We start from the raw sequence: 26161 nt of genomic DNA on the forward strand, positions 1-26161 counted from the left end.
CTGCATGGCCTGTAAGATCATAATAACAAACTATGTAGCAGGTGCACAATCAAAATTCATATTTTAACCCCCCTATCACAAGCTAATTTAATTTCAGTAAGGTGAGATGGCGTAGGCGGCTATCTCTTCGTTAGTATTGATTTTGATGGTGATTTTTTATGTGTGTGTGACCTATGCACTTTATACACACACACGCATAAATATACATTATTGAAAATGGTAGAATACCATTGAGAAGGAAGAGGAGCAAGAAAAATGCATGTGCTCTTAAGCCATTGTAAAGCTCTTCTGAGACCAAACTACTGCCATCAGGGAAGACTCACTATGGCAACCAAAAAAGTAATAACACATTATGAGTCATTTTTACCATAATTCTGAAATGACTCTACTGGATATAGCAGAAGTGACAAAATTAATGTTAATCTTACAGCCAAAATCTGGTTTAAACTATTCCCTTTTTTTCTTTAACGTGTTAAGTTAATCGGCATCTTAAGGGCACAGCCTTGTATACCACTTCACGTTTATCAAAACAACCTCTCTACCGTGACCCATTTAGCGCATCCTCATTATGACTTTAAATATTATACATCTGCAAGAACAGTATGCATTTATTTCTCAAAAGAAACATGTAGATAGAGGAGAGGGAGCCAAGAGTATTGATCATGAAAGGATTTTTAAACTGGTGTACTTCACTGGTTCCATTAGCAGCTCAGGGTCGGGTTTCATTGGCCTGATAGGAGCCTTGTCTGGAAGGAGTGCTAGTGGGTTCTGTGGTGAGAGGGGCGTCACAAAAGGGGCAAAGACGAGGGTGTGATGGAGTGAAAGAATGAAGGGGGGAACTGGACCGGCCACTTCATCCTAGTCACTCCTCATTCTCTAACAGGACGCCTTTGTTTTCAGTTAATGAACTCCCTTGTATCTGTTCTTAAAAGGACAGCTTGGGTCCTTCTGTGCCTGGGGGCAGCCATTAGGGTTTTAATGATGTTGCTGACTAATACCTTAGCTGGTACCACTGTGGACTGTGTTTGTTGCTGTTTCTGTCTCCTTTCTCCTTCCCCTATTCTTTCATGAAATGTATGGAATGAGAAAAAAAAAATGGATGTTTCCAATATTGTCCCAGAACACTTTTATTCATTGATGTCAACAAAAAGTTGCTTTAATTTTGAAGCAAAGGTAAGATATTTGTGTAAAAATGATTGAGAATTTGGTTTAAAACACCTACCGAACCGCAATGTTTCTTCGTCTTCCCGTCGCCATGGCATGTTTGAGCAAGTCAAAAACACAACTGAAACTCAAATTTGATTATTCACTCAGCCCTAATTTTTTTTTTTTTTGCCAGAAACACAGCACACTGAACCTGAAACCTACAGCTCTTTTTTTTTTTTTTTTTTTTTTTTTTTTTTTTCAAAAACACAACACAAGTGAAAAAAATGCCTATAAAAATGTAAGTTTATCTTTACTTGTGTCAACAGCAGCTGTGGGCATCAACTTTTGCACAATGAAAACTCAGAGATCTATTGTTCAGGCAAATTGTGTTGTTTCCGGTTTATACACGGGGATTGTTAATTGTTTCACAATTCTAAAAGAACCACCTAGAACACAACAGTAACTACAGAACAAATGTCCTGTATCAAACAAGTTGCGGTTGCAGTTGTTCTTCATCTTGCTAAATGCTGTTGCCATGGTTTTGACAGTGAGCTGGCTTCACTCATTTATTTTGCAGCATATGCAGCACTCTTCCTCTTCTTCTCTCTGCCTCTCCAGCCTCCCTCACTCTCTCACCTGCACATCTGTGTTTTCTGCCTGTCTATAATCCCGAGATGTAACCCTTGCACCTGCTGCTTTTTTAACCGAATAGCTTTTCGATTTAGTGCAATCTATGTCGCAACCAAGTGACATGTTTTTGACATTGGAACTCAGCAGTCGCTTATGCTATAACCATTTAAATGTATGTTGGGTTTTTTTTGGATAAAATGCTGCACATTTTATTTTTCATTCATAGATGAAAAGCGTGAAGTGATGTCTCGGCTAATATGATATTCACACAGATCGAGACAGTGGTTTCACTGTCCGTGGACAGTGTACCATGTAATCAATCAGTCATTCATTTAGAGGCACTGGCTATATGCACAAATGGGTGAGGGACACACATACAGCAGTAGACAATATGATAGAGAAGCTGAGAGAGATAGACAGGGAGAGGGAGAGAGGGAGAAAGCAAGCGAGAGAGAGGGAGTGAGTGAGTGAGTGAGAGAGAGGGAGAGAGAGAGCGCAGACAGTAAAACAGTAAAACAGTGGGATCTTTGTGGCCCCTGTCTCGTGACTCAGTCTCAGCACTATCAGTGGTGGATACCGTCTGAAGGTGCCACAGGCTGGGTGCACTCCTGCTGAGATCTAAGGGTTAGCTGTGTTAGGAGTAATGTATTTTGGTGTGTGTGTGTCTTTGTGTCTTTATGTCAATGTGTGTGTGTGTATGCGTGCGTACATGGATGAGTGCACACACATATTCCTGCATGCGCGTGTGCACATGCTCATTCATTGTATCCTTCACTGGGGTATATCTTTCCCTTGTGCCTCACATATCACAGTCTGCTCCATCTGTGTATATGTGTGTGTGAGTTTGTGTGTATGTGTGTGTGTGTCTGCGTGTGCGTGCGGGGGGGGGGGGGGGACATGTAAGTGCACTGGGAAAGTATCAGAGCTCCCCTGAATACAGGCTTTTCTGAACAATTAGCTTCGCTAAAAAGGACATCTCTTCCTCCATTAGCGGCACCACGTGCCCCCCATCACTCCATTGTGCAGATAATTCAATTATCCCCACCCCCCTCCGAGTCTCTTTACCTCCCAGACCTTCCTCTCATCTTCTTGCCCTCCCTCAGTCTCTCCCTCCAATTCTGTTACCAACATGCCCTTAGATAAAGCTCTGCTTGTCCCTGCGGCTGAAGGGAAAATACACCAGTCTGCGGTTTCAATTAACTTCTCGAAAACATAAAGGTTTTTAGTCCATGCTATAATAAAAAACCAACACTTAAAAGAACACTATACTCAGATGAACACCACTTAGTCGTGGTACACGTGCTGGTAGTTGTTTTGTTTGATTTTATATGGGTGTATATGTGTATGTAGTGTCTCGACAATTCATTTGTATCAACATGACCAAGATCATGACACAAAGCATTAAAACAAATACCGCCAGGGCCTGATTGTAGTAGCACCCTTCCTGATGAGCTGGCAAACTTTGCATCATCGTTGTCAATGATTGCGTGAGTTTCTGTACTTTGTGTTCTTCAGCTGAAGTAATTTGCAATTACTCACTGAGTTAAGAGGAAGTTACTGCACTGACACCTCCTAAAACCCTGTGGAACTCGGGCGAAGGAATGTTTAAAATGCTGTTTCGGCTGGTGGAGAGTATCTTTGACATAATGGTTTTAATTAAAGGGTAACCTAATGAAGGAATATTAAAATTCATCAGTTTCAAGCAAAATAAATCTTATCTGTTTCGGATTAGCATGTGTCTGTGCTGAAGGTGAAATTGTAACAATCACCTCTTTCTTCTGCTTACCGACCAACCGACACCTCTTGCCTCACTACTTTCACAATGCAGTTCAAATCGGGGACTATGGCAGTAGTATGGACTGTTCCACAGTTGTCTGTTGCTTTTCCGTGTTTCCACTCTTGTTTTGTTTTATTGTTGGAGGGGGAAGTGTGTGCTGGCCTGATTAGCATCACTGTTTCCTTCTTTCCCATAACCCCCCCAGACCCCCGCAGGCTGCCTGTTTACTTTTAGAAATAAAAAATGGCCTGCACCCGTGAGGACGTGCCCCTCATCACAGGCTAAGCCCCTTGTCCCCCCCCCCCTCCTAAGGCTTCACATCACAGATCCTCCTCCTCTGGTCTCTTCTCCTCCTACCAACGCCAGTCCCGGTCCTGTGACTTATCCCTCCTCTTATCCATGTTCTTTCCTCAAACTGTTTTCCACCCACTCACTCTCCTCTTTCCACCCCCCCACCCCCCCCTTCTGACTGGCCAGCTGTCAAATCACATCAAATAAAACACAGGCCAATGGTCCCTGAGTGCCAGATCACAGCTGTGTCTGCATGGACTAAATGGAAGTACATGTTTAAATGTACAGTGAACTCGTGAGTGCTTGGGAGTTGAAGTGTGTGAGCAAGACTGTGTATGTGTGTGCGCGTGCATGTGTGTGTGTGTGTGTGTTTGCTTTACTGAATGGGAGGATGCATGTAATACAATACACAGCAGAATGCAAGGTGAGAATTTAATGAATGAATATGTGGTGTATGGAAAACTGCAGGATGTTTGGGTGTGTATGTGAGTGTGGGGTACGTGGGCCTTGTTTTCAATAAGACTACATATAGGAATAACTTGAGTCATTCATGCACGCACACACAAACACGCACACACAAACATTCAGAAATTTAAAAATGGAAGTTTACAACAAGATCTGTTGGAGTTACTGGATAGTGAGGACCGTAGCCGGGTCAGTGTAAATATTGCCATGGCATGGCTGTTGGCCATCAGGAAGCACCGTGTGTGACATTGGGCCCTGAGCCAAACATGCGATGACTCTTTAACATACAACATCCCCGCCTCACATCTGCTCTGTACTCTTTCTTTCTCACACAATCCCATTTCATTGTCACAACACCCAATCCATTCTCTGGAATAACTTTGGGAATTCTGACAATGAAGGATCCCTTCCTGATCCTATTCACACAAAAAAAGGGAAAAAAAGATAAACAGAAATAATATAAATGCCGGTGTGTAAGGCATTTATATTGGGCTGAGTTTTACAACTTTACAAGTAGACTGCTCAACAGTGCTTGCACAACCCAAGGTAGGTCATATATGTGACTCCCATTGTGCTGTGTATATAGTTTCACTTTTGTCATTTTACAATTGAAATTTGTTAAAGAGTTCTAACAAAAAAAAAATGCAATTACCATCTTTTTCCAAATGATTTAAATGTTTTCCATATAACCTTTGGAGCACATTTTGAGTTTGACTCGTGATGCTGTTAAAAAAGGTAGTGGAAAAAAAAATAGGCAAGCGTGTCTATGGTTTCAAAGAAATGCTGAAAATGCAAAACATTCAAGGGGAGACCTTGTTTCAGTTGAGCGAAATGAGTCAGTGCAACGGTTGAAGGGTGTGGAGACCGTGTCAGGAATATTTAGCTTGCAGCTGAGGTTAGACCAGAGTCATAATGCTGCTGGTAGTGCAAAAACCTCAGTAGCACTCTAAGATACCACAGACAAGAACAAAATGACTCTAACAACATCTCCAGGTGGATTGAATGCTCTTATAACTGTGGTCTGCATAATGTAGGATTTAGAAGGATGAGAAAAAGAAAGGTCAGAGCTCGGTCATTTTTTTCCACTCAACAATGTTTATGTCAACGGTTTAGAGCTGGGAGCAATGAAGTGAGGGCTCCAAAGGAGTGTGTCTCTGGCAACAAACATCAGCAAATCCCATCAAATCCTGACTCCCTCCTTTACACACACACACACACACACACACACACATATGTACACTCAGGCCCCCTCCACCTCTCCAGAGACCAAACCAGAGGCTTGGGAAAAAGATGGCCGCCCTTTGGCCTCCTGTCTTGCCCCCTGCATCCAGCTCAGGGAGGTGACGGAAGAACGCTAGTGCCCCCCAGGACCCCTACCCTACTCCCGTGGCGTGCGTCCCAGTCTGCCAGCATCAATCACTTTTAAAGATGAGAAGAGGCCAGAGTCAAACACAGGCAAATGTACTGGAAAGAATGTTCCAGTTTAAAATAAAACTAATTTGAGGGGAGAAAAAAAGAAGAATGAAAAAGCTTGAGAGGGTCTGAGGCACAAAAATGCAGAGCAATAGGTTAACCGCACATATGGGGAGACAAAGTGGATGACAGTGAGAAAAATATGTGTGTGTGTGTGTGTGTGTGTGTGTGCGTGTGGAGGGGGTCATCTGTTAAAGGCATTGTCCTCAAGGTCAGCATCAGCAACACTGCATGTAAAACAACAGGATTGAAAAGTAACAACTGTGATGTGTAGCTGTTGACAGGGAGTTTTCAGATGGACAGGAATGTTAGTTGATTGCCAGTAAAAAACTGTGGATTTTTAATGCGTTAGAAATAAAATATGTTTCCACACAATTTTGGCACAGCGGATCACGCATTTTGGCTTTTCTTAAAGCATGTCCATCTTCTCCTACCTGTAACACACATGTCATGTCCGTTGGGTACTTCTTGCAGCGGGATATCCTGGGGGTAAAGTGGCTGCGAGGGGTAGAACTGCTGCTGAGGATGAACCACACCTGAGAGCTGAGTCTGAGGGCCCGCTGAAACCCCGCCATTCTGCCGCTAGGGGAAAACAACAAACCGCATTTATTTTGGCAACCTTTAAGAAGATAGTAATATCTGAAAAGAACAGATGTATTTCCATGTGACATTAACTGCAACGCGGTTTACGTTGTTTTCATCAGGGCTAAACATAAGTTGCTCAGTTTATCTCTCCCCTGCTGGTCCTGCTTGTCAAAAAAAAAAAGTGCACGTAAGAGGTTGTACTGAGGGGAAGTCTAATGGCATGAACTGGCCAGGGAGCCACAAGAGATATAAAGTTCTATGTGGATACAGGAGATAGTGGAGTGGAAGATAGCGACTTGGCTGTTTTTAGCACATCCAAAACGTCATTTGTCAACAAATGAAAACCTTCAACCTCTCGGATGTTTCTTTTTTGAAGATGAGAACAGTGCATTGGCATTTTTCTCACAAGACTGTTTCGAACAGGTTAGAATTAAACTGTATATTTAGAGGTAGAGGGTTGAGGTACTTTTTTTCAAAATAGTATTTTCTAAGCTTCTTTAGTTTTCATTTAAAAATTCTGAGTATGCTCACTCAACATAGGTGCAATTAATATTACCATGGGAACCTGTGTTTAGGATCAAGTATTTGGACTGCTGCTATGATTTTCACAAGCAATTATTCTATAATTTTTTCATGAATATATAATAGTTGATAGGTCTGTGAGTACATCAAAAATTCTTTGGATACCTAACTTCCTTGTTCAGACAATGTTCATATTTAATGATTTTTTTTCAACATGAACTTCAGTTGTGTAATTATTCCTGCTTTCCAAGATTTACTTCTTGAATAGTTAATGTTTTATTTATTATATTTGATTCATTATACAGGTCCTTTGCTACACTCTAATATTCAGAGTGATTGACCTGTTAGCAAGAAAATAACAAACAAAAAATTAAAGGAAAATATTATTAAATATCTTTGAGCTTTCATAGGTTACATATAAACATGTAGAAAGTAAGAGATAGCAACATTTTTTTTACATTGAAACTTAATGAAGCTTAATCTTTATATGAATAGGAGTTGAAAGTTATTTTCCCCTGGGTGACATGGAGTGGTTCTGCCTCCAGTCTTATTTTGTATGTGTAACTGGCAGACAGGGTGAAGGGGTGATAACTGATCTGATAAGCATCCCCTATTTAAGCACAGCAGTCTTTATCAGTAGCTAGCCAGCTTTATGGATGACTAACATGACCAGAGGATCAGGGAGGCCAATTTATGAGACCCTTCAGAGTTTATGCAGGGATTGTGCTATCAGGCGCAAGGTAGCAAGTTGGGGGGTGCACGAGAGCAAGATGAATTATGGATTGCAGATACTGACAAATGTTAGACTGAAGATATTGCAACACTATTCTTTAATCAGTGTAAACCTAAGCATAGAGAAACACAAAATATTGGTGACAACGCAATTTGGAAAGTGAGGAATGTTTTAATATGAAAACAAATTATTGTTTTCTATAATGTGTATATATCAGTATATATAATAGTATGAATATAATATGTCTAATATATCTTACTGTGTTATTTGCTTTCAACTGTATATCATATAATGATATGAAACAAAATGGAGCAGCTTTTTTTCATTTCAAAAAAAGATAAGTGCATTGTCCAAGTAACACTTGACTCATCTTGACCAAAGACAAGAAAAGTATATTGTTAGAACAGGGGTTAGTTTTCATGGTCTTCCTCCATGTACAACGCACATTTCAACAAGTAGCACTAATCACTATTGTGATAGTAAACAAATACAATGAAACACTTGTGTTTTCAGCATTTTTAATTAGTTTTTTCTAGTTTTGTTAATGCAAATTTACATTGTCAATAAAAATGAACTGGGAACCAATTTAGGTTAAATCTTGCCTTTTGCCAGCAGGAGGCTGGGATTGGCCCCAGCACTCTTGCAACCTTGTGAGCAGGTTAAGCGTTGGAAATGAAGAAACGATGGATGGATGGATGGATAGATAGATAGATAGATGCCTTTTAGAAATGCAATATTGCTGGATGCTGGTCAATTTCAATCTGTTTCAATTGAAGCAGAGACAATTAGAAGGATGGTTTAACAACAGATGCGTCCTCTGTATTGCAGATTCCATTTAACCGTCGATTAGTGTGACAACTCAGCCTAATGGTCCATTTGGTTTCGGCATTCACAAACAAACTTCAACTACATGAAGGCAAGTTCAGCTATTCAGCACTCGAAAGAAAATTTAGAGATGTGTCAAAGTTTTCATTCGTTCGAAGTCATTGCCCAATGAAAATGATTTAGAAACTTGAAGCTAATGTTCATGCATAATTTTACCTCTTATTGTTTCCTAACTGAACTGTTGAGAAATCAAAACTGACTTAAATTAGGTATCTTTGTACAACAGTTTTTTTTTGTTTTTTTTTTTCGGTCAGCCGCTATTTAGAGGGGAACACACATACAGCACTAACAACTAGTCAATGAGCAAACAAAAAATATATATTGCTATATCTTTTCCTTGCAGCTGAAATTGATGAAAATTGAAGTGACAAGAATAAGTCGGGCAGGCCTCAGTTCACCTTTTGACCAAGTCTGCCCCGGTATACAGAAGTCTCAATTTCAAAGGCAGGCCTCACCACCTGAGCCAATTAGGATCCGGGGAGCGGCGTCTGTCCATGTTTGCTATCAGGGCAGCGTGGGGTTTCATTTGCATATAACCTCAGTCTTTTATCCTAATGTGCCGGCGCTCTGCATACAAATGGAGGCATTTATTTTGCCACTCTTTGGCCTTCAAATGCTCACCTGACAGGAATCCCAATGTTCCCAGCTACTTCTGTCTCTGACTATGTATCCATCGCTTTCATTTGAAAAATGCTAAAAGCCTTTGTGCTGCAAAACACCAAGTGGGTGACGTGGGTGGCTTTGGCCAACAAGCGTTGCTCTTCTGATATGGGCTGCCTCCAATCGGATTTGTTAGGATGCAAGGTTGTAGGCCTCCAGGTCTCAGTATTTGCCGTGTTGCTCTCTCGATAAAGTGCATCTTTAAGCATTTCCGTTGTGCAACACAGCTCGTGAAGCCACGTAAATCCCTCTAAGGAGTTCTGTTTCATAAATTTTGACAAAATCACAAAGGTCACCAGGTGCGTATGGACTGCAAGAGTGCGACACGAGTGTTTCTGTGAGTTGATGAAGCCCAGAGTTGAAAACACTCTCGAATGACCACCGCTCATATTGTCCTACAAGCATTCCTGCACTGCCATGTGTTTTACCAGCTTCACACACACACACATCCATTCACTCACACTCCTGGCTGGCTCTGAGGTAGGTAGTTGAGGCGGTCGAAGCAGAAAGATAATTTATGGCTAAGGTCTTACCATTGTGCCCAGACGGTCACATGGGTGAAGGGCTGGGTAGGAAGAAACTGGATCCATGTAGTAACTCATGGTGGACAGCGGGGACAGGGTTTGCTGAAGGGATCAACACACACCAATGGATGAAGCAGGGGTTCAGTGACCAATACATCACATGTGGTTTACACTGTCGACATGCAAGTATGTTGTATACCATCTGGGTGTGTGTGTGTGTGTGTGTGTGTGTGTGTGTGTGTGTGGCTGTGTGTGTGTGAGTACAACAGGAGAAAGAAGAGGTAAAGAAGTGGAAGTATCTTTAAATGAGCTATGCTTTGTTTTTAGAGAGAGAGAGAGAGAGAGAGAGAGGGGATGTAAACAGCGACTTTTTGAGAGGGAGAAAAATTCATCATCCAAGGGTTTTTAGGACATCAGGAGGTTTGGGAATATTTCATCTTAAGTGCGCATCTTGATGTTTTTTTTTTTTTTAAAGAAAATAAGCTGCTATAAATCTAACAAAGGCTTGTCAACTTAACTTTTCCATCATGCCTCTCCCCTCTGTTGTAATACCCTCCTCCCCCCGTCGGCCTCACCTCTCCCTTCCCTCTTCTCTCCCTCGGCTTCCCTATTCTTCCCCTCCTCTCTTACACTTATCACTTCACATTGTTTAATTGAGGCGGCATCAAAGAAAAAGATGGGATGAGGAAAAGTGAAAAAAAAAAGAAAAATATCTTAAAGGGGAGATGCTTTATATGGGCAGTTGCATGTTGCACGTAGGCCTCATCCTCCTCACATTCATATGTTAAACAATTTGGCATATCAGGAGCTGTGACAGCTGCTGACAGATTGAGGGATGATGAGCCAGTGCTCAATGCTTGCAGATGTTCAGCCGCTCAATAAGATTCAGATGCTCCCGTTTCAGGGAGCAAAAAAAAAAAAAGTACATAAAAAGAGAGAAAATATGCAAATCCACTTTCATCTGTACAATTTACTGAGTGCATAAAATCAACGATACATCATTCATACGCCAATACATGCTTAAACAGAAAATACAATGGGGTTGGAAATGTATTATCTAACTATAGTTACTTTTGAAAAAGATATAGAAAGGCGGGGTTTTGAGTTGTTTCGAAGGTGAAATAAACAAAAAAAAAAACAAAACAAAAAATAAAACAAAACAAAAGAAAGAAATCGAAACCGGTTCCGTGAGTTTAGGATTCCTAACGGGAAGAGAGGGTGGGGGGGGGGGGCTTGAGGGGGGAGACTGAGAGACATCTCAGCCGGACACTTTAAAAAGAAAGTAGAAGAAAAAAAAAAAAAGACACAAAATCGACTGTCACTATTTCATATTTTGAAAATCAGATTCAACTCACCGACCGGTGCGTTGGAAGTTTCCTGTGAGCTGCGATCGCCGGGCGGCTGTCAGCTGAGCCGGAGACTTCACAGATGCTGTACCTGCTCGCAGCGAGTTCCCGCGGAGGAAGGAATATTATGCACATTTTTTAAGTCCCTCCCTCGATCGCACGGTGATCCTCTCCAAATCCGACCCCCCCCCCCCCCCTTTTTGCGCTGCAGTCCGCGGACTCTGCAAGGCATGCAGCCGCTGCACAGGTGCCAACTTTCAACCTGGAACTGATCATTATTGAAGAGTATTTGGAGAAAAAAATCACAAAAGACTCTGGAAAATAAACCAAAACAAAAAACCAATCTATATATCAGCAATCTGATTATATATAAGAATTACTTCACTCATTGTTGATGTCAGATGTAAGTTTCTTTCTTTGTTTGGACAAAAAAAGGAGGCAGGAAAACACATGGGAACAGGTGCTGTGACAATAACACACACTCTCATATGGAGAGAAAGGTGTGTTTTTATATCTCATAACGCCGAAAAATCTGTCGCGTCTGACTCCTATATATTTCTTCTTTTGTACGATCGTATCGCCCTCCGCCGAAACCCCGCTGTATCACGTATGCTGGCCACTCTCCTGCAAAATGAAAAGTCTCACAACACCAAATCCGTAACGGCCTGCTTTGATAGCGTCGGCCGATAACCAGGTAGGTGTGTGACAGTTTATCTATTCGCCGTGTTCACATCGTAGCACGTTCCAGCCTCACAGGCTTTACTGTTTACTGACACCTTTCTGTTTGGATTTGCTCTTTTACTTGATCAGTTAAAGGCCCGAACACTTGCGAGCCATCTGAAACACCTTGTGGCTCCACGATGATTCCATGACCCCCGGTGCCACATTTGTTTGAATTAGAAAGTGCACGGTTCCAACCATCTGACAGCAGCCGCTGCTCTTAACAGTAAATCTTAAACTGTGGGGGTTAGGGGGTGAGTGTGCATGTATGTGCACTTGTGTGTGTGTGTGTAAAGAGCTGAGAACAGGGGGGAGGGGAGAGGGGGTTCAAGTCCAAGGTGAGAGGCGTGAAGAAGTACCATAAGGGGCTCAGTGGAAGGCAGCCTGCGTTTTCTCAAGACCTTGTCTGAATCCCTCTTCATATTCTGGGCCTCCACACCCCCGGACCCCCGGGGGACACAGATGGGCAACATGTCGAGGGCAAAAGGCGAGGGTATGACTTATTGCCATGTGGAGAGAGAAGCACGGGGCGTGCCCCTATGATGAGACCAAATTGAATAAAGGCAGGGATGAATGTGATCCAGATCTTCAGGCGATGCCCCAGCAATGTTGTTTCAATTAGCCAGCTCAAAGGCGAAACCCTCGATACACTTCTGCATGGCGCGGAGCCGCTATCATCACGGTGCCCCTCGCCCTTTCCCCTCTCTCATTAAAGTGCCACTATTTTTTTTTTTCTTCTTTCGGCAGGTTATACTCATATTTCACGTTACAAAGATAGCAAACACCTTGCCATCGCTGCCAATCTCCCAGGGCTATTTTGGGGTCTTTGCCGTTCATCTTCATGCAAGTGTTCTTGCATCCACATCACAGGTTCATTTCTACCTGAACCTTTACATTCAGATATGTTTGCTTATATCCGTGTGATATTTTATAAGAGTATCCGCAGTCGCGGGCGCCAACGTTCATCACTTTACCTGACCTGTAGATTAAACGGTTTTAAGTGACAACTTCAACGTGAAAACAAAGGTCTCGTGTCAGGTTCATTCTTGCCTTGAAAGAAACAGGAACCAGAGTCATGCAGAGGTCATTTCTTATTTTTACCATCTGCGCCGAAGTGACAGCGCTATGTGACATCTGCTTCAGATTTTATCTGCACATTAAATGGCCCTTACTAGTTGTCATCGGGAGAATAGATATGAAGTAGCGCGGCTGTCCTTTAAGTCCTTATATGTTTGAAAGACAGATGCTGGCTAACAGCTATAGTGTTTATGGGCAAAGAAAAGGTGAAAATGGGACGACATCCACGAATGTATAAAAATAAAAGCCTATGTCGAAATGAGGTTATATTGGGTTTACAAGACAGAGGGCTTACTGCAATTGACATTTGTGAGTTCTCGCTACTTGCAACCGCATTTTTGCAGCCATTTACTACGACCACTGCAACAATAGGCAAGTCGTATCCAATCATTCACTGTTAAACGTAGACGAACTATTCACTATTTTCCCAGAGTGATTTGTTGTTTTTATTGAGCGCTTTTGTTTTGGAAGGTGATAAAAGTCGAAAAGTCAAGCCAAGCTTCCAGAAGCGCAAAATAAATAACCCCACAAATAAAATGTCCTTTTCATTACGTGGGGCCACAGCACAAGTTCGAGCTGCGTGCCAGAATTACGAAATTCCAGTGGAATGTCAAATGGGATTCCTCTCGATTGGACTTGTGAAAGGATCAACCTCAAGAGGATCTGTACAAATACCGATGTCTTCTTGCAATTTAGAAATCCTTATTTTATAAATGGTCTCTTGTTGCCGCTGGAAAACTTTCCCCCGCCTGTCCTCCGCTGGTCCCCTGCACATTGGTGAGCGGCTCGTCTGCGAGTGGTTTTTTTGTCTCATTTTCTCATTTTGGATCTTCCAAAGATAGAGCTGACAGGTGATATTAATGGTCTTTTATTAGCATCTTCCTGATTGCTATAGATTTTTTGGAGAGAGATGGAGGAAAAAGAGGGTGGAGGGGGGGAGAAATTCCCCGCCCACCACTTCTCATAGGAGATCACTTCTCTCTTTGATAGCCTGCCCGAATCTGTTCCCCCCATAGAAACTGCCCTGCAGATGTTGTTGCTGTATGCAGACTACAAAGAAGGATCCCTTTATGAGAGGAACATCTATTTTGGGCCTCAGTGTTTCTGAGCCATGGCACTCAGTGTGAGGAGTACAGACCCTAATCCTCCACTGTTGAAAACTAGGTTTCATTCCTTGCCCGTGATATTTTTAGATTAAAGCTCAGCTCTAATAAAAAAAAAAAAAGTGAGCATGATATATTTCATATCCCTATCAATATGCCATCATTGTAGTCAGTGAGGCCCTGAAGAAGCCTGTATTACTATTTGCGTCTGTGTGAAGGGAGGAGGGGACGCGGAGCGGTAAACTCGATGAAAAAAGGCCACGGGATCGTCTTTGAATCGGGCCTGACTAGATTCATTTAGTAATGTTTGGGGTTGTGCTCACCCTCGCCCGGAGAACCGTGACTGTTACACTGTGAGGCAAAGGTCTTGAGGGCAATATTAGCTCTTGATATTATCTTTAATTAAAGCACCAATCCCTCAGCCAAGTTGTCCAAACAGTTCTAAATAGGCTCTGTAAATCAGACAAACATCCTCAATATTTGATGGGTTGAGAGTGTGTGCTGTAGCCTCCAGATGGTTTGTGTTTCTCAAGCGTTTCATGAGGGATGGTACAGGACAGTGATCTTCTGTTTGAGTGCGCCTCTTGACAGAGCAAGTTTCTGCAAATCACATGCCGCGTCGTTGGATTCCTGCCGAGGTCGCTCCCGCTCTCTTTCTTGTGTGGCTTTATTTGTATGTGAGTCTGAATGAACTTCGGCATTGCTCTTCTTTTATTCATTGTTACAGACACGGAGACGTCTTCCGCGACAAAAACGATACCCTCAAAAACCGGGAATGTACGCGACATGACTTTTCTCATCGTGTTTCCACTTAAAATGTAACGAGTGATTCAGTTTCCACTCACTGCAGTGTTGTTTCGAGTAAATGGAAACAAAGCTGGAGTGAACGGCCAATGACAGACGTCTGTCCGTTTGAGCTTCTTTTTTTCAGATTTCAAAACTCAATTTTTCTTCAAAGAACCCCTTTTCTAGAAAATCAAAATGAAAACAGTTTGATTTCAAAAAGCTTGTCAGTTGTTTGATATATCGCTCAAAATTTGACATTTTTTAATGCACTGCTGTGTGTCCATTCAGAGGGTGCAAGTAAAGTTTACATAAAATTGCAATATTTCCTTTACCGGAACACAAGCATTTTTGGATTTGTTGCCTTGTTCAGCAGGAGGAGCAAGATCTCCAATTTTAGGAGATGTAAGGTTATCTGAATTTAAACAACCAAATTTGCAGAAGAGTGTGTAAAAAGTGAGTTGCCTCTAGCAAAAGCACCTTTTGCTTAATTATAAATCCATGACATTGTATAGCATCCCTGTTTGATATTGTGTACTTGAGCTGTGAGGTTCATGAATTTTGGTTCACTCCCACTTTTGTACACTTATAGTACTTCACCTAAAAAAAAAGAAGTGTCAATATTCACTGTGCAGTAAAACTGAATCGCCTATCTTGAAAAAAAAACAAAAAAACTGAAATCAGTTGCATTTCTTGCAAAGAAATGGGCATTGATAATTGTAAATATAATTTTGTCTGTCAAAATTACAACTTAACCCTGATCTTTAGTAACAAAATATGACTATGTAAAAAGATGAAACGGGGAAAAAAGGCTTGGAAGGGAGGGAGAGAACAAGATGCTAAGTCCAAATGCCCCGTGTTGATAAACTGTTGGCCTGATGCTGGAATACTCCAAATTATACACACATACACATTAATACCCCACCCAGTGGCCAGCCTGATTTGACCCCCTCCCACACACACACACACTTTACTACACACACACACATGCACACAACCACTACTCCAGTGGTGTCTGCAGTAATTCTCTTCATTATTGTCCCAGAATGAGATGGCTGTCGTATAATTAGCAGAAGACCCTTTCTGAATGCTGGTTTGAAACACACACCCATTAGGGAAGTGTGAGGGAAGAGGTAGGCAGGGCCGCCCTGAGAGGCAAACTGAAGGGTTGGGGGGGAGATTGAGTGAGAAAATATATGAAAATATAAAAAACAGGATCTTTGACTCCCTTTGTGAACCAAAATGTTGGCGAACCAAATCCATTTTTCCCATAGAAATCAATGTATATCCCATTGCTCGCTGTCCAGGCCCAAAATACACATACTCTTCTGAAACTTTTTTACGCGATATTTTTGGCAAAATTTATAGAAAGGAATTGAAGATAACCTTAATTATCACTGTCTTTCTGGTGCTCTTCCTCTGCTTTCTCGTCTTGCCAGCGCTTGGACTTTCCTTCACAAAATCAGCTTGCAAAAGTAGCCTCCTAACATTTGAGAACCTTGCGAACGCTATCTCTCTGTCTTCTATTAATCCAAACTAACAATAACTTTTCTACTTCTTCTCAAACTTAATACCTTTAGTAACCTTTAGCCACATCAACCATCTGTAGCACATCTCTGTTCCTCAGGATTGTACAGATGCTTGATTTAGCCTTGTCTTTCTGTCTGGCATTATCTATTACTCTCACATTTAGCTATTATTACTTTTTCAGATCAACTGTAATTCTTAAATTCTCCTTAACGCCATTATCAATAGCACTTTTAACAGTTTTGGGAGCCATAATAAGGGCTAACATACTTTAAAAAAACAATTGAAAGGGAGAACACAACAATGAACAATGTAAACAAAGCGCAGTACCACGCAGAACACAATGCAGAAAGCCCACGAGTTTGTTTGCGTGTTCGTGCACCAAGTCTCGTTCGCAGGCCGATTCAAAATTTGATCGAAAAACTCATTCAGGCTGATTTGTTCGTGATTGCAGCGTTCATAAGCCGAGGTTCTACTGTACAAACAAGACAGCACGGGCAAACATTTCATTTATGATGCAGTTTTATGCATTCTATTCTCTGAGTATCAGGCACTGAACCAGCCATTTCCTCTTAGAATGTGCCCACCTTTTCCTCCGATTTCTCTTCTCTTTATTAATCCCAAGCATATGGCTTCTTCTCACAGACCCCCCTATCCACCCACCCGCCAAACATCTGGAAGAATCCACTTCAACTGTGAGGATTGCAAAAAAACTGGAATGGCTAGCTCCACTTTGTGCCAGTGGTGTTAACACTGATAACAACACCAGTGCCACGACTAGACCAGGCGGCCTCGCTCTGATCATCCAGAAGGAGGTGGTTCAGACTGCCGAGGACGCAAAGGGGGCTTATCAAGGCGATGAGAGGGGGGAAGCAGCAACTTGTCAAGGGCTGGTTTTCAATGGAGTCTGTGACATGTCTTTTCCCATTGATGTGCTCTATGTTTTGTTCTACCGATGCCCCCACCCTTCCTCCTCCCCAGGATGAAATGCATCCATTACATTACATCACATTGCGATACATTTCAGAGCGTTTTTAGGGCGTTCTTTCTTTACCCGTGGCAGATGACAAACAATGCATTTCCATGTAGACAAAAACTTGGGAGAACTAAATGAAACAACTGGATTAAGAGATTTGGGGTTATTCTCCTGTGGTCACACAAGTCCAATTTCAAAGTGAGATCTTATCAGCGGAGATAATCACGGTTGATTGAATTGTTCACATTTCGAAGATGCCTCTTTTATTCAATCGTGGAAATATTTCCCCCGTTGTTAAAATGATTTTCGGTCCCCTCAGCTATTGGAAAAGCGCTCGTCATTTGTAATCGAATTACCAAAAGTATTCACTTGAATCACTTGAATCACCGGCGAATTACTGTCTGCGTCAACGCCATCCACATATTGTTGAATTCATTGATACATAAGTAAAAATATCATACTCCGTGCTATCAACAGGTGTATCATAAGTGAATCCAAAGGGTCGCGCTCATAAAGCTGTCAATGCGGAGAGTAAAAATGCATCATGGGTTAAGGTGTTAATCGGTTCAGTTTCAACGTGCTGTCGTGACTAACTTCCTATTTTCCACATTTTGCTTTGACTCTGATGTATTTTTCCATGGTTGTCGACAGACTGGTTGCACGCCTGTCTTTCCTGTGCCCGTCCCTGATCCCTCATGTGATCCAAAGCTGAGGATGAGAGTTAGAGAAGAGCCTGAAATTCTTTCTTTGCCTACACCTTATTTGCAAAATGACTTTGAAAGGAGAAATGTGTACGTTTTATATGTGCTTTCTCTCATACTACCGCACACAAACACACACAGTCATGTAATCACTACCAATTTTTCATCACCCCTGTCTTGCAGGATGGCAAAGCTTTTGTCTCCCTCCAACTTTTCACCCCTATTCTGGATACTCTGATTCCCAGCCACCAGCCGTCTCTTCTCAACCACACCTCACTCAACCGTACTCCCACTCCCACCTCTTACTGTGCAAAAAAAAAATGGGGGAGGCTATTTTTAGAGCATGGTTGATGGCCCAAGGATGTTAGGGCCTCGGATTTTGAGGAAACAGGCTGTTTCTCTTTTGGTCCCCAATCTTCTATTTCATTTCCTTCTCTAGATCCCCCCTTTTCCCTCTCTGAATTCCTTTCTCCAGAATCCCTGTATTCTTCAAATAATGATCCTCCTTCCCCCACCTCCTCTTTAAAACCCCGATTGACACACAGTCCCATCGCTGTGTCCTTCCTAAATAGTATGAAAAAGCAGATTTGTTTAAATTCTTTATCCCATTTACTGTATTTAGTGCAGGCAGCTTGTCATTGGTAGATATTTATGAATGCCACGGGGGATGGATATGAACCCTTTCAGACCCACACGCTCAAAATATGTGTATAAATAATATGGTAAATGTGTATGACGGAATGGGATTTTCACCAAAACTCAACCAACACTTAGAATTCCAATTGATATGATTTCAGGTGGAAGTGACAAAAAGAACCAGCCGCAACACTTCTCAGGTAGGAAGACTTGTGTTTAGTTTTTTTTTTCTTTTCCCTAGGTTTTATGCCCAGCATCGCTATCAACTGCAACAGACTGGCTTAGAAATAATTTTATTTCAACAAAGGAAATGTTGTGGTTGGAGAATGAAGACAAATTGCAACAATAATGATTTTTTAAGTCAGCGGCATTTTCTTTCCTAAGAAAATATCATTTTTAAACAAAAGCATGCCAAAGCACTTTGAAGTTCTCACAACGGGTTTTGCAGCTCAACACTGTCCTCTATCGCTGGATTGCTGAAGGGCCCCTGCAGAGCGGTCCATTTAGTTTCAGCATGTGTCAAATCAAAATCAAATGTCTGATATGTCCTGGGAAAAATTGTTTGTTATGTCATTTAACCGAGTTATAAACAAAATATTTAGACTTAGCTAACGTATATGCACAAAATTTTTAACATGTCTGACATGTGAGTTTGTGCAGATACATGTCAGAAATAAGTCAAAGAGCCGGAATGGCCGCGACCACCTTGTAAGTGTCTCACCAGCCATTGCACCATGTGTTAACACTCTGCTCTCCAAATACCCGTGATGACGGCGTTTCTCTATCCCTTTAAGACCCAGCGTGGAATGCTGTGGTTTGCTGAGGTGTTTGGGGTAGTGCCCTTACCCACACATAAACATAACTGTAAAAGTGACTCACAATCCCTCTCAGCTTTTTATTCTTAGATGCTTTTCTGGGCCTGTTCGCCTGCTGTTTTTCTTCATTCCACTGTTATAATGAAAACAATGTCCATCTCACAATTGACTGGCAGGGTCTCAGAAAAATTATAGAGTTTGCTTCTGTTTTATATTTCATATTGTCACTTGTTTCTGCTGCCTTTGGAAATGATCTATTGACCGATAAAGCCTCGGTTTTTAGCGTCCACTTAAGGATTGTTAAGAAGATTTTGCGCAAATGCCACTCCCCAAATCACATATTCAAAACTTCATTCAAAAAAAACAAGTTTTCTTAATATATTACACATTTTATAATTAAATCTCTTTTTTTAAAACCCCAATGCAGTCCTCAATGTAAGATATTGTGGCTAGAAAACACCAAATGAATGAGTTACCATTAGCTTGAACCGGGGAGCCCTCTAGTGTCCAAATATGGTACTACCTCTCATTCTGAAGGGGATCAATAGGCAAGCTCCCTTTATTAGATCCAGATTTGACCGTCTGAAGGCACAGATGAATGATTTTTGTAGTCTGGTGAGCAGCCCACTTCGAGTTCAGCCTGTCAGACACGTCTGGGGGGACGTGGGGGAGGAAGGAGAGACTCTGGCCTCAAAGTAAAAGCTTTGAGAATGCGGGACAGGGGTAAACCGAAAACCTGAGAGCTCAGCCCGTAGCCTTCCAGGGAACAACACTTTTCTTATTGAGCCGGCAGGCCAGACCCAAATGAGAGGTGACAGCATATTCATTTCACCCAGTGTTTTTCTTTAAGGGCTTTTTAAAATGTTGCTGAATGATGAGCGGTCAGTGGATTTATAATTCGGGGAATGATTTAGCCTCCTAAATGGCACAGCTTTCCTCCTGAGCTGCCTTGCCCTGTTGTTTTTCCACAGGATCAGTCATTTTCAGGGGGTTCATTTCAGCCCCCGTTGATGCCGTTCACACAGGGATGATTTTCCTCTGGAAACCGAGATTGATTTTAAATGCAAAATGAACACCTTGGCTTCAAGTGTGTAGACCAGACCAGAAAAGAGGGAAGTGTCCATGGCAACAGCTGAACTTACAGTGGTCTGGGAAATCCACACATGTGTTAATCAGTAATGCTAAGCACGCAAACGTAAACACGTTTATATGGACACACGCACACTGTTATTTGGAGTCGTACCAACACATACTGTATAATATGTAATGTCATTATGAATATTGTCTCAACACCACATGTCCTTCTGCAAAAGTGCTGCTTCTAAAGCTTTCCTCTCACTCCTCTCCCGGGGGAGAATATCACGACTGAACAGAAGAGGTCACGTCGTGGACACATCGGCACTTTGCCCTGGACCTGATGAGTGGCAACACATCAAGGGGTACTGGGAGGTCGTTAATTTATAGGGATGCTATTACCTTCATAAATGCCAGGCTCATAAAAGGGTCCGCCTTGCTTTAATTTAATACTTCCCCGTGCTAATTATTACTGCACGCACGAGCGGGCCGCTGTCTGCGCCCTGTGAGAGCTGTATTCGAAGGAGGGACGGAGAGCGGGGTTTGACAACTTTTGTTTCGAACAATATTCCCTCCCCTCGATATGTAAAGTTCCCTAAAACCATTTCCAGTCAGTGGTCAAGCCCCCCCTTCCTCCTGAAAACGCCGTGATTAACCCTAAATCCGTCTGATGCAAATGTCGAGAGAGGATCCACTTTTTTTTTTTTTTTTTGTGCAACACCTCTGTGCTTGCACGTCATTCTCGCGCTGCCTGGAAGCTCGCACGGAAAAGATTCAATTCTTTGCCCTCCCTACCCTGGTGCCACACTGCCATTTTCTCTCTCCCTGAGGAGCGTGAAGGGGCTGGAACGGGGCCGATCTCCATCTCCAGATCATCTCTCCGTAGCCCCTTAAACTAAATAAATAATTCATTAAAGTTCAGAGTAAGAAGCGCGATTTACTCAAAGCGATGGAATCACAGATGTCTCTAGGTTGCCCAAATCATCTGTTTTCGGTGGAATCCCAGGAGAGGGAGCTCTGAAATGCTAACACACCAAGAAGGAAGGCTGTTAGTGGAGCGAATATGGGAATATTTGTATGGCCAGATTGTTAGGCTCGTAGCAGATGTTGATTAATTCGCTTGATTAGCACATAAAGCCAGAATCTGTATGCAGTAAATGTCAAAAATGGTGTTCGAGTGTCACCCTTCCGATGGCACTGCACAAAGCGAGAGACCTATCAAGAGGACCATATCTGCTGAGCTGGCTCGTATACTGGTCCCCCCCCCTCCTGAGAAGACAGAAGGAAAGGGATGTTTAAAACACAGCAGGTTCTCTCAACAACCTCCCGTGACCTTTTTACAGGTTGAATTGTTCGCACAAAAACAATGTCATCAAACGATCGACCCCGCGCTAAGGCGGTCCATCTCGGCGTTGCGATTAAATTGTACCGCTCGTATATGAGCGCTAGCTCTGTCGAATTACATAATTGTCGCACAATCTTTAAATGCTGTGACTCTGAGAGGGTCCAGTAGTTGCTGTTCGAACACGTTAGAAAAGCTCTCGCACTGCATCCTGAGGAAAGAGACACAGCAGTCTTATGAATGCCATTTTTCACTGAAACGGATGCCGGGATTTCCGTCCATTGTTCTGTGCTGGGAACACAATTATAAATTCTGTTGTTCTTAATCAGCGTGTTAGGAAACCGTGCGACAAACAGCAGGACAACTCTGCGATGAAAGGCAACGCTTTTACCAGATGACCTTTGCATTTAAAATGATCTCTCTTTCCTTTTTTTTCTGTTCATTTTTTTTCTTCCAATGAAAAACAAGGAAAATCGTTATTTAACTTCAGCGCATCTGACTTTTGACAGACATAGAAACACATTCTATTACAACTGTATAACAACTTTCCCCCCAATTTTTTTTTTTTATTTCAATTGTATTGAATTCTCTGAACTATAAACAGATTCACACATGCCACCCAACGCAGAGGTCTCACGGTTAACTCTTGTTCCCTTTGGTTGCTCTGAGTGAAACAGCGACCTTGATGGGGCAATAAAACGGCACGCTTGGGCGACTCTCCTCGCCATGAATTGCCCCACATCCTTTTGCGCCGGACTCTTGGACGAACACGCAGGGCAATGCAGAGGAAATGAAGTTAGTGGAGTGCGTGGGGGGTCATCTGCGGAGGAACACTTCCATCCACAGACACCAGGCTATGGGATTATATGAATATGTGAATGGATGATGTTCAGGTTTTGTTAAATATATATATCAAATTCATTTATGTGGACAAAAATTAATCAGCATTAATAATATGGCCTCTACATTGGGTCAAATTACATGGAGAACGAAGTGGAAGTAATTTTTCGTTCAATCCAAAGAAAATCTATTTGAAGGAATAGGTAGAGAATAAAAATAAAGTTTGGGGTTTGTTTGTTTGTTTGTTTGGGGGGGGGGGGGGTCATCCACCAGCATCACTCTTACAGAGGGGGTTAATGTCTTTATTACAGTTTCATCACAAACAAACTCTAAGGATAAAGAATCCAAGCAGCTTTTTGGTTTTGGTAAACGCGGGGTGGAAAACGCTTTAATAATAATAACAATAATAACAATAATGATAGTTATTGGAGATTTTTGTTTAAGGCAGAATCCTTTTTCTGTCTGCTTTGCCTTTATTTCACGCTCCAGTGGCCTCACACGGCAGGCGAGGGGAGGTTTTTCTCTCGCTGCTCATTGGCCACGGCTCTCCCGTCTCAGGCGCACTTCCATTCATACACACAGCGCTCTTATTTCCCCCCGACCCCATTTTCGAAATAACTCACCGTTCTTATCCTTTTTTTTCCCCCCTTTTTTTTCTTTTTTTTTTCCTTTTCTTCGCCAAAAAATAAATAAACAAATAAAAACGGCTTTGCGGCGAACCGGATTTATTAATCTCGAATTGAAGGAGGCGCGATTATAGGCTGAAGCGAGACGCACGGTAACGACAGGTGAGTGGATGAGACGACGGGTGTTTTTTTTTTCCTTTTTTTGGATGTGTTTGCGCTCTTGGACTCGGAACGATCGTATATTAAATATAATTATCATAATAATAAATTCCCGCTTGTTACTGTGGCAGGATTAGCAGACATCGCGTCGCCTAACGGACTCCTTGCGCGCTCTTTTCGGGATTGTCAATCAAATCCAACAGTAGCTTTCTATCATGTTTTGTCCACTTATCGCATCAATCTTATGTTTATTGTCTTTTTTTTCTCAAAAAAGGTCACTTTTACATCACTCAAGATCCGATCGCTTTTGCAAAACTAACCCACTCCCCTCCGGAAAACTTTTTTTTTTTTCTTCGTCGGTTTTATTTCGCGGCAGCGAGTTTGGAAGTGAAAGGCAATATGGAGCGGGCTGAAATCAGTTGGCTCTGGTTTATGATGGATAACAGCGAGGTAGGATGCTTAAAATGTAACACTAGAGGGGTCCCGGCCCACGGGGCTGTCTCGGAGGAAGGTTCACGCCGTTATTCACCAGCCCTCCCGCCTAATTGGCTGCAGATGCGGCATCCTATGCTTTTTTTTTGTACCGCTTAGAAATTGGATGCATTTGGGGAACTTTATGAGGCGAGCCCTGCGTTTGCCTGCAGGAGCCCGGGATAAAAAAAAGGCAAGCAGTGGTCCCCCTACAAGTATTTAAACCGTGCCACGTTCATAACCCCCCCTCACATCCACCCTCATCCCTTCCTTGCCTAATTTATCATGCAATGGGGAAGTTTAGGTAGGAATCCAGATCCCGGCGACGCTTCAGCAAAAAAACAAAAAAAAATCGCAAAATAAAATATATATATATATATATCATGCACTTTTCATATTAATATTATTATTGATTTCACTCGTGCACCCCTATGGATCCATCCTGAAACCTGATCATGGTAACTTAAAATTAATTGATGACTTCATTAATTATAAAATGCTGACAGGTGAGCGCAGGACGAATGACGTCCCGTTATGGATGCGCTTTAATAACGAGACGTGATATCAGAAACAAGGTGGGGGTGATTGAAGGGAGGGGGGTCGTAAACATAGACTTTGTCTCCTAATATCTATTTGTGGCGTGTACAGCTGCCTCCCTAATAATTGCAAAAAAAGGAGGGGAGGGCTAAACACCGTCCTCTAAGTGCCCTTTCACCCCAGACTTTGTAAGCTGCACTTATTAAAGCGAAAAGTGTTTCAATATGTGGTATAAGCTTTAGGGGGAAAACGTGATGGGGGTTGGGATGGGGGCCCCGGACCTCTTCCTCTTGTTGTTGCCCCGCCCCCTTATTTGGCGACACGGAAGAATTCTTTCACGCCCCCCCACCCACCCCACACTCAGTGTCATTTTCAGCTATAAGATGTTGTGTAATAACATGTTCACTCATTAATATCCACGTCTAACTGCAGCTGTGACTGGCGTTTTTTTTTTTTTAGTATGTTTGTTTGCACTCAAACATGAAGTGGCCCCATTAAGCAAATTTGACTCTCCCTGTATTGTGGTGAGAGCGGTAGGGGCCAAACCCACGCAGAGTGGCCCTTGCGGTTCTCGGAAAAAAAAAAAAAAAAAAAGCACGGCATCCCGGGTACGTCTGCAGCCGGAGGGTGGTGGTGGTGGGGGTGTTGTCTGGAGGGGGTCGGGGTGGGCGTGACGCGTGAATCCGACTGTTTGGAAAAGAAAAAACACATCAAAATGATATTCAGAATTCAATAAAGTTGCGTTCAGGTGCTGCTTTTCATCCAAACACACCTCCTCTCTGTCTGTCAGGCCCCATTGGACACTGCGCACCCTTGGGCCTGTCCGTCAAGTAGCCATGTATCAAACCGTCCCCGACACGTCGTCTTACGTCAAGGTAAGACAACATCGCCTCTTCGAGCAGGTAATGTTGGGAAAACAGCTAGAGGTCTTTTTCTCCTTTTTGTTTTAATTCTCTTTGATTCCATTTTCTATTTTTAAAATCTGAATGTTATGATTTCTGGGGGGGAAAGGAGAAATAACGCATGCGCAGTGCATTAAAAAGAAAACTGGACCAGGGTTTGGATTCAGGGCCAATCAAATAGCTTCATTTTAAATGTTTTACTGTTAGTTTATAGTTACACTTCACATTAATAAGATGCTACTGGAATGTTTCATTGTCATCTCTCTCTCTCTCTCTCTCGCTCTCCCTTTCTCTCTCTGCAAATAAAGCGGACAGCTCTCACATCTGGCTTTCACATTTTTCATAAGTGCGTCGCGTCACACGTGGCGCAGAATGCGTGGCGTGGTTGTTCAAATAAAACGAACCCTTCGATTCCATATTAACACACACACTCACACACACATACACATACACAAGCTGCTTATTTACGCTGACGCAACGATGCGTTGACGTTTAACCGCGCACTTTCCACACGCTCAGGAGGACTCCCATCCATCATAATAAGCGTCGGCACTCTGGAATATTTAAAAAATGAGCCATTGTGCAAGGGGAAGCTTATATCTTTGGAATCAAAGTTTTTTTTCTTTCAGAAAGCGACTTTATTAACTGTTTTGAAGACCTATTTTCCCCTTTTCTGAATAAGGGGTCTTTTCATTCACCCCGCTGCGTTTGTGCCACGGCGGTAACGCGTCGTTTCAGAGCTTAAAAACTTAAAAACAATTCCCGGTTTGTGGTTTGTTTTGAAGAAGGAGAATAAGGATAATCATATTGATGATTTTTTTTTTATTTTGTGAAC

General features: G+C 42.3%; 1 protein-coding gene and 1 long non-coding RNA gene across 6 annotated transcripts in view; one reads left to right on the forward strand and one right to left on the reverse strand.

The window, feature by feature from the left end:
- Nucleotides 1-5655: 5655 nt before the first annotated feature.
- On the reverse strand, nucleotides 5656-11136 carry LOC147224349 (uncharacterized). Its single transcript, XR_015107490.1, has 4 exons — nucleotides 11047-11136; nucleotides 9701-9793; nucleotides 6217-6364; nucleotides 5656-5728 (listed from the first exon to the last, which is right to left on the reverse strand). It is a non-coding gene; the product is annotated as an uncharacterized LOC147224349 (long non-coding RNA).
- A 12077-nt stretch (nucleotides 11137-23213) lies between these two features.
- Nucleotides 23214-26161, forward strand: part of fli1 (Fli-1 proto-oncogene, ETS transcription factor) — a 31553-nt gene continuing 28605 nt past the window's right edge. For 4 of the 5 annotated variants that reach the window (XM_086164916.1, XM_086164923.1, XM_086164925.1 and 1 more), the window contains exons 1-2: nucleotides 23215-23419; nucleotides 25215-25299. In XM_086164916.1, the coding sequence (XP_086021042.1) occupies nucleotides 25261-25299 (39 nt within the window). In that variant the 5' untranslated portion in view covers nucleotides 23215-23419; nucleotides 25215-25260. Of the gene's footprint in view, nucleotides 23420-25214; nucleotides 25300-26161 lie in introns of all 5 variants that reach the window. The other variant, XM_086164917.1, reaches the window with a different exon arrangement.

This window comes from Fistularia commersonii, chromosome 18 (genome assembly GCF_037954325.1).
Source record: "Fistularia commersonii isolate RoL2024-O1a breed Wild chromosome 18, RoL_Fcom_v1.0, whole genome shotgun sequence".
NCBI lineage: Eukaryota > Metazoa > Chordata > Actinopteri > Syngnathiformes > Fistulariidae > Fistularia > Fistularia commersonii.